Source organism: Aegilops tauschii, chromosome 7 (assembly GCF_002575655.3).
Source record: "Aegilops tauschii subsp. strangulata cultivar AL8/78 chromosome 7, Aet v6.0, whole genome shotgun sequence".
NCBI lineage: Eukaryota > Viridiplantae > Streptophyta > Magnoliopsida > Poales > Poaceae > Aegilops > Aegilops tauschii.
Window position 1 is genome coordinate 82927495 of NC_053041.3, and position 8714 is coordinate 82936208.

Sequence of the window (8714 nt, forward strand, 5' to 3'; positions counted from 1 at the left end):
CTAGCTCGCTAGCGGCCCGTCGGGCAGTGCAGGAGGAGGCTCACGGGGTCGGGCAGCGGCCCGTGGCGTATGCATGTCCACGTAGGGGCGCTGGACTCGGCTGGAATTAGGACGCAGCGAAACGAGTTTTGTTTTGGGGCAGAATTAACAAATTTGACCTCAAAGCGAAAGTATTTCACAAACTAAACTGATTTTGAAAATATTTCACACCGCTAACCCTTTTGTGCAGCTCCCAACAGTAAGGCGCTGCACTCTACTGTGCAACTCCTTACAGCTAGGCGCTGCACAGTGTAGTGCAGCTCCTTACAGCTAGGCGCTGCACAATGTGGCGCCTGTGTGTTAGGTGCTGCACCGTAGAGTGTAGCGTCTTGCTGTTAGGTGCTGCACATTAGGGTCAGCTAGGTAAAATACTTTCAAACATAGTTTAGTTTGTGAAATAGTTCGGCTCTGAGGTTAAATTTATGTCTTTTGCCTTTGTTTTGGACCAAAAGAGGATCGTGACACGGACGGAGGCAGGTCGAATCGGGAAGTAAAAAGACCATCAAGCATACGTATCCATGAGGAGTCCTACTTGCATAGGCGTTGGCAAGGCAAAGGCAGATAGCCAGCATTGAAATTTTGTGCCAAGGGAGCTACGTCACGTGAGAAGACCAGAAGATATTAGTACGCAGAGCTTCTGTTCGTGTACTTGAGTATCATGTTGGAAGCTTGGATAATTTTTTCACAGGGTCAGTCTAACAAAGAATCATGGCGCCAACGGGTACCAGGTTTGAGGTGGATAATTTCAACGGAATTGAAAACCTTGGATTATGACAGACAATGGTGAATGATTTATTGGCACAATAGAAATGCTTGAAGGTGTTGCGGGAAGTCATGTCAGCAGAGATGGAAGTATCATGTGATGGATGAAAATTCGCGGAAAACGATTTGGGAGCCTCGAGCGTGTCATGCAGCCGGACTACTTCGGCTAGGTTGGACTGGACAGTCTGACGGATCGACGTAAGTCGGTTGGTACAGAAGACGGTGGTGGGATCGGCGACGACGACATATGAGCGTGATGCTGATAGTGACCGACTTCTGAGGCATGAAAACACGTGGCACAGGCCCCGAGGGCTTGTGCGGCTTCGACAAGACTATGGCGCGGGGTTGATTCAAGGTGATGCACACATGGAGCTTCAAGTCGACGGGGCGCGAGGGTGGACTGGTCATCTACCATGGAGTCATGTTGAAGGTGGAGCTGAGGTCTGACGGAAGACTTCACTCAGTGCTGATTGAGGGGCTACGGCGTAAGAGCTCAGAGAGTCGAAGCCCATTGTAGCGGGAAAAGTGAGTGACACGTAGTTCGGACTGGAGCCCAATGGTCTGATGAAAACGTGAAACTCATCATCGGTCGGTGATGATCGGTGGTACTCTGCAGTGCGTGGGGGTTGGGTGGTGTGGTTTTACGACCCTTGAGACTTGACCGGGACAGCGGAGGCTCGACGCGGTAATAGCGGCGTGGCGTGCGGTTATGCACGGGGCATGGAGACGGACCAGGGCTCTGGTGGTCATACATGTGGTGAGACAACTGCGAATTTGACTCGGGATGACTACAAGCAATGGTGAAATTCCTTCAAGTTTCAGACAGGGCGGTCAAGGAAGAGCGATGATGTTGAGTTCAGGTAACTCTTATGTGTGACACCCAATATGTCAGTTGTTCACTTTCACGCGGGTCAGTGATCGGTGTGTGATGGCGTTGACGGATACTCTGGAAGTTGGGAGCACAAACTAGAGTAACAAGAAACTTAATTTTGCTCAAGTGTTGACTGTGGTCAAGAAAAAAAGGGACTACAAGTTGCAGGTGGAGTCACATGGAGTCTTTGGAGTAGCAGCGATACTCATGGGATAAACTCAAGTCCAATGTACATGAAAGTTTGACGCATTGACGAATTCAGGGTGGTGGAGAATATTCGGCAAGGTGGAGTTTGTTAGAGTTGTGTCGAATATTGTGTACAAGGTAGGTTATAGTTGGACTTGTAGTTGTATTGTGTTTAGATAGGATATGGAGTCGTGTCCAAATAGTACGCTTGTATCCTAGGCCTCTCGTATATAGCGGGGGTAGACACACGATGTAACCTGTGCCAACATAATAGCACCGGAACGCAGGGGTGAAGCCGGCGGCATGTGCCGGTGTCCAGGGCGATCGGGTGCGGTATTGTAGCGGTGTCATGGGGAGAAGCGCCCATAGTCAGGCCCCGGGGATGTAGCCATATCGATGAATCTCGTTAACAAATCTCGGTGTCGTGCTCGTGTGATTGCTTGATCCTCTGACGATAGACGTTATGCCTCGAATTTATTCTAACAAATACAAATCTAATGCGGTTGCTCGGTTGGTTAGCGCAGTTTGCGTACAACTTAATTTTTTTGCTCTCATGGTTCCAATCGCGCTCACCCTTGTAGATTTTTTGCGTGTTAAAAAAAAGGAAAAGAAACAGATGGACCGGCCGGCGTGGAAGAGCGGGTGTGCGCCAGTTTGCATGAACACCTAAAACGAAGCGCTGTTTAGAGCATCTTCAACAGTGGCTGCAAAAAATACGCGCGCGGTAAAAGGTGATTTTAACATGCGCGGGACGGTTTCGCGCGCTCCAGCGGAGGCGGAAAACTCAGGCGGGCGGAAAACGATTGCGTGCGCGGGAGAAAGTGACCAGCCGCACGCTAGATTTGGCACGCCGTTTCCGGCGCGCCTATAAAATGCAGCGCCCGCCACATGCCCTCCCATCGCTCTCCACCTCGCACACGCACCCTCAGTCGCTCTCTCATCGCTTCCTCTGCAACTTTCTCGCCTTGCCGTCGACGCGCCACCATGCCGCCGCGCCGTCGGGGAGCTTCGGGCTACCGCGACGTAAGCCCGCGCCTGTCCGACGCCCTCTCGGCCGAGATTCGGTCCGGCGACGTGCGCCTCGGCCTCGGCATCTTCGAGACCGCCCACGAGGCCGCCCGCGCGTACGACACGGCGGCGTGGCGCCTTCGGCGGGCCTGCCTGGACATGAACTTCCCAGAGGTGCCAATGCGGGAGATGGCGCAGGAGCTGGCGCCTCCCCCGCGGCTTCTCACCGGCGAGGATCATCACGAGAACTGGAGGCAGGAGCGCCGTCTCAGCCTCGCCAAGATGGACGAGGAAGCCATGACGTTGTGGCGCCAACGCTTCCCGCAGGACGTCACCAACGAGCAGCAGTTCTTCACGGAAAGGAGGGAGCAGAGGAGGGCGGAGCGAGCTGCCTATCGCGAGGACCGGCGTACGCAGAAGGCGGCCGTGAGTTCAACATCGAGTTAGGAGCAGCGTTGTCCTGGGACTTCAAAGATGATCGGTACCTTGACGCCTTCATTGTGACGTCGGATGAGGACATCACCGAGGTGGAGTCCGAGTCGGACGAGGACGACGAGTAGTTTCTTTTTATCTATCGTTTTATGTATCGTAGAAGGAGGCTATGAACTATCTACGCACTATATATCGTTTTTTCTATCGTTTAATTTATCTATGTACTATTTTATCGTTTAATTTATCTATCTATTTGTTTTTATCTATCTATGCCTATATGTGTATCGAGTCGTAGTAAAAAAAGCAAATATAGCGCGTCTGCTGAAGCGGCTCGCGCGCGCTTTATTTTACAGCGGCCGCTGGAGCCAGCACTTCACGGCACGCAAAAACTCCTATAAATGACAATGTAAACATTTTTTTACGCGTGTTGGACATGCTCTTAGCAATTGCCCCGCGAGGCCGCTGCTCTCGAGTCTCGATCCCACGCGCACGCGATGGCTGCTGGTTCTTTTCTCGTTCGTCGATCACAAAATAGCAGGATCAATATGCGTTTCGGCGGTAATCTTTATGCCGCTCCTCGATCGAAAACGGGACCGTCCGATTGATCGGCGTCATTCAGGTGTCCTCACCATCTTACGGCTTCCATGCATTATACTCCCTCCGTTTCTAAATAGGGCAGTGATCTGCGCCGGCGCACCGGCCCAATCGTTGGACCGGTCAAGGCCCAGCCGTCCGATCCGCGAGCTCGAGCCGTCAGATCTGTTCCTCAAGCCCACTTCCCCCGCGTTGACTTCTCCCCTTCTTCTTCACCGCGTGCTCGCCCCAGCCGCTCTCTGTCGCCGGCGACTAGCCCCCTCACCTGGACCTCCTCCCCTCCCCCCTAGTCCCACGCTGCTGGATGCGCTCTCCGTCCCCGTCGCCGCCGGCCGCCGTCCCCGTCCCCGTCGCAGCATCCGTACTCGCCCCCCGGTCCAGCAGGAAGCCCATAGCCCCCTCGTAGCAAAAAATGGCGCCGTCTTGAAGCACACTGGCACCCCCCTTGTCGTCGCAGCACCTAGCAGCCGCCATCGTCGCTGCACTGTCGTGTCGCCGACGCAGCTGTCAACGTCGCTGCTCGCTGCCATTGGCGAGTCAGGTTGAAGCTTTTTATCTCATCGGTTGAAGCTTTTCTCTATGCCTGTTGAAGCTTTTCTCGCGGATTGAAGCTTTCCACCGTGCCAATTGAAGCTTTTTTCACCTGAGCTTGAAGCTTTTTTCACAAAGGGTTGCAGCTTTTTACTCTGCGGTTGCAACAAAAACACAGAGAGACGTCATGGTCGTCGTCGAGGAGGATTTTCTCAATCTCTGTTTGAAGCTTTTTCATCTACGGGTTGAAGCTTTTTTTCAAAACGGTTGTAACTTTTCCTGTATTTTGTTGTCTGGTTGAAGCTTTTTTATCTACTGGATGTAGCAAAAACCTCCAACGGTAGTAGCAAAAGCCTGCTACGGTTGCAGCAAAAAAATCATTGTCGTCCTCGCGAGGTCGTAGCTCTGCCTGATGGATGTAGCAAAAAGCTTTGCCGGTAGTAGCAAAATCCAACAACGGTTGCAGCTTTCCCTTGTTGTGCAGTGCCATTGAAGCTTTCTATGTCTATGGTTGAAGCTTTTTTCAATGGCTTTTGAAGCTTTTCTAGGTGACGGTTGCAACACTTGTATACGCGGGAGGATCCGGGCATGGCTGCAGGCAGCCATGGCGGCCGGCGAGGGAGCGCTTCACCGCCGACGATGCGCGTGCGTGAAGACTGTAGGTAGGGGGTGGACGTGTCGTGCGCGTGGGGAAATTGCCGGCCGTGCAGTGGACGGGCGGCCTCGCCGGCGAGATTGGGCTGCCGCGGGTAGAGGGTCGATGCGGGGGGTAGACGGCGGCCTTGCCGGCGAGATTGGGCTGCAGTGGGGTAGGGGCGCGATGCGGGGGTGGACGGCAGCCTCGCCTGCGAGATTGGGTTGCAGCAGATAGGGTCGCCGGCGCAGATCTCATCAACACAGGGAGTACGAGGTAGCGGGCGACCGGCCGAAAGCTTCGGCCGGCGCACCGTCTCCAAACGTTTCCCTTCTAAATATAAGTTTTTCTAGAGATTTTAACATGAACTACATACGAATGTATATAGACATAATTTAGAATATAGATTCACTCATTTTTCTCCGTATATAGTCCATATTGGAATCTCTAAAAAGACTTATATTTAGGAACAGAGGGAGTAGGTATGATTTTTTATATATACCCAATTATTATGTAAGACCTTATACTATACTCCCTCCGTCTCAAATTATTTATCGCATAAATGAATAAAATGAATATATCTATAACTAAAATACGTATAGATGTTTTGTTTCAGTTCAGAAGAAACTTTGATCAATAAAGAGAGGAGAAGAACAAGAGTGCATACAATGTGATTTTTTTCAGATCCGGAGAAAGTTTGAGGACGTATATTGGATTTACAGTTAGCTCCAGCCTCCAAATTTGAGAAGCAGGGAAAAAAAGGGGCGTTGCGAGAATCGAACTCGCGACCTCTCGCACCCAAAGCGGGAATCATACCACTAGACCAAACGCCCTTAGTTGTTATTTAATTACAATATATCATACTAATTCTAGCAACAGTTCCTGGTTAAGCTAGCTTGAGGCAAGCTTCACCGAAGGAAAAAGAAATGTCATGTGGGGAGCAGATTGGGTTTCCTGACCCAGTAAGAGAGGGTTAAACAAAATTGGAATTAGAGTGTCGGTGCTGAACATAACTCATATATATAAGATAAGTTTTTTTTTGCGGATGATATATAAGATAAGTTTTGACGATCTAAATCTGGTATATTTCTTCCCGCAAAAGAAAAATCTGGTATATTTCGTCAAGTGAGTATGCAAAAGCTAGAGTCCGACCATCGCTAGCATCGTAGTGAATACAATACTAGTGCTGGCATACCATTTACTTAGGCCAGCTGAATGATAAATGCGGTGTTTTCAGTGTGAACAATCAAGACAGTCGTGTCATTCACTCATGCCCATGAACAACCGTTAATACGACAATTTGACAAAATGGGATCGGATGAATTGTTATTTCATCCACCGTAGAATGTGAGACTTCCATGTATCTCAATATTCTTAGTTTGATTTTGATTAACAATTAGACCAATAAAATAGTACTGTGAATTATGCAATACAATGTGGTTTCACTTAATAAAAATTGGAATCCAGCAGTATTAATTTTGTTCTACCGTGTAACTCGCGTCTTATTAATGAGCACTTCTTGATCAAGCTTATAAATATTGAAATATGTAGAGGTCTTACATTCTACAATGAGAAAAGCACCATTGTACATAGCTTGAGACAGAGACACCTCCAAGCTCCTACCTTTATGAGTTAAACTTTTTAAAAAATCAATAGAGCTTGTTTGATTTGTTATTATTTAGTCCATAGGAATTTAATTTTGATGATGCAACCAATTTATTAATAAACCATCACCGTGCCCTGTCTCTAGATTTATTCTTCGATTTTAGAACAGCTATGTACAATCAAATTGTGCACTCCGTTAACTTCAAAAAAATTTGTGCACTCCATTTATTCTCTCACAAAACACAGGGAGACGCAACTTCCCACCACTAGCTCACTGAGTTCTCGTTTCCCCTTCTTGCAAACAATTATGACCATGGCTGGTCCATTCGTCACCTTTGTTTGTCTACTCATAGTGCTACCTCAAATCCAGGCCGTTTCTATCCCCTACAATGGAACTGTACCTCTTCAGGGGTGTCAGATACCTTGTATGACCGAGGTTAATTTGCACTTGTTCTTGCACCAATTCGTCGACGGACCAAACCAGCCAAATCGCAATGAGGAAACCTTGGTACAAACAAGTTTTCCTTTTGGGTTTGGGACAACGATAGTCCATGACTGGACTCTTACCGAGACAACAAATTCCAAAGATACCGTTGTTGCACGTGCACAAGGCGTGCATGTCCAGGCTGGTTTAACCAAGGATAATAGATGGTACATGACTCATAACATAGAGTTTGAGCAAGTAAGGTAATATGTTCTCTATTTCACTATTTTTGAATATCTCAATATGTGTTTCGTGAGTTCTTTCGCCCACGACATTGAAGTTATGTGCTTGCCTCTATTATATTTGTAGCTATGGATTTTACACAAGTTACTGGTGTACATACACATATTAATACTTGTGCATTTGTTCAAAGCTGCATGTACTTCTAACCTGCTGGCAGAACTTGCTATTTTGCACATGAAACAGGTTTGCAGGGTCTACCCTTCAGGTGATTGGCATAACAGCGGGTTTGGAAAGTGGCCAGTGGTCCATTGTCGATGGGACTGGTCAGTTCATTATGACACAGGGTATAATAAGTTTCACAAATCATCCTGCCTCTACTTGGGAAGATGGTATTAAAGAACTTAATATCCGTGTACGCTACACGACTCCGCAACCTGTAATGCAGCTATGGCTCCGGCTCTCGCAGAAGACCGCCTTAATTCTTTGAACCGCTGAGGTAGCACGGCAAGCCGCTTGAGTACATCAGACAGGAGGGTGGGAACTTCATTCGACAGGGCCACGGCGGCTAAGGCACGCTGTGACTTGGCGTAGAGTTGTTCTACCAGTGTGTAAACCGCCTTCAATTATACCAGCATGCTTTGGTCAAGATTGGAACTCCTGGGGCCTACATTGCAAAGTCAGCTAAGTTAATGACAATTGATAGACTTGTTAGAAAAGATTCAAATATTTAACACTTGCAGAATAACTTACCAAAGATCGCTGAGACCATCTGAGATACATGGCGTTTTAAGCCGGTTAATTCGGCGGTTGTTTCTGAAAGAGCCGCCTCAGCCTTCTCAGCCCGGTTGATCAACGCGATCTTTTCATCAGCCCAGGCTTTCTTCTCTGCTTCAAAGTCCTTTTTCAGTTTCTCTTGTTCAGATACACTGAATTCAAACTTGGAGTTGGCTTTTTGGGTTTCAATCTCCTGTGCTTCCAGGCGATTCTTCAAGTCAGATATTTCTGACTCAAATTGATTAATGGTGGCCTGTACAAATGCCGGGTTACAATCAGGGTTATCATAATGCAACATTAAGTCCCAAGCACTTTGCAAGCAAAGATACTTGGCACTTGGGGGCTAATGTATGCTGAAGAACTCTGTTTACAGTGGCGGTTCATGGAAGTATGTCCCAAGCACTTTGCAGGCAAAGGTACTTGGCACTTGGGGGCTAATGCATATTGCTGTTCCAAGTACTTCTTGATTTAAACGTGATAAGGACCGGTTCAAACATGTTGTTTCAGCCGGCCCTTGGGGGCTACAGGATAAGCCGGGCTTCTTACATATATTACTAAGCTGATCTTAAGTCTACAACATATTTTATCATAAGCAATAGACTTGGGGGCTG

The 8714-nt window shown here is 48.3% G+C and overlaps 2 protein-coding genes and 1 non-coding gene across 3 annotated transcripts; 2 read left to right on the top strand and 1 right to left on the bottom strand.

Annotated features, from left to right (window-relative positions):
- The first annotated feature begins 2842 nt into the window (after positions 1-2842).
- On the top strand, positions 2843-4539 carry LOC109785064 (ethylene-responsive transcription factor ERF071-like). Its single transcript, XM_073503726.1, has 2 exons — positions 2843-3168; positions 4485-4539. Exons 1-2 carry the CDS (start codon positions 2843-2845, stop codon positions 4537-4539), a joined length of 381 nt encoding a protein of 126 aa, XP_073359827.1.
- Positions 4540-5818: 1279 nt separating this feature from the next.
- Positions 5819-5890, bottom strand: TRNAP-UGG (transfer RNA proline (anticodon UGG)). Its single transcript has one exon. It is a non-coding gene; the product is annotated as a tRNA-Pro (tRNA).
- A 956-nt stretch (positions 5891-6846) lies between these two features.
- Positions 6847-7816, top strand: LOC109785063 (dirigent protein 13-like). The gene is made up of 2 exons (XM_020343673.3): positions 6847-7349; positions 7573-7816. Exons 1-2 carry the CDS (start codon positions 6970-6972, stop codon positions 7814-7816), a joined length of 624 nt encoding a protein of 207 aa, XP_020199262.2. The 5' UTR covers positions 6847-6969.
- The last annotated feature ends 898 nt before the right edge of the window (positions 7817-8714 follow it).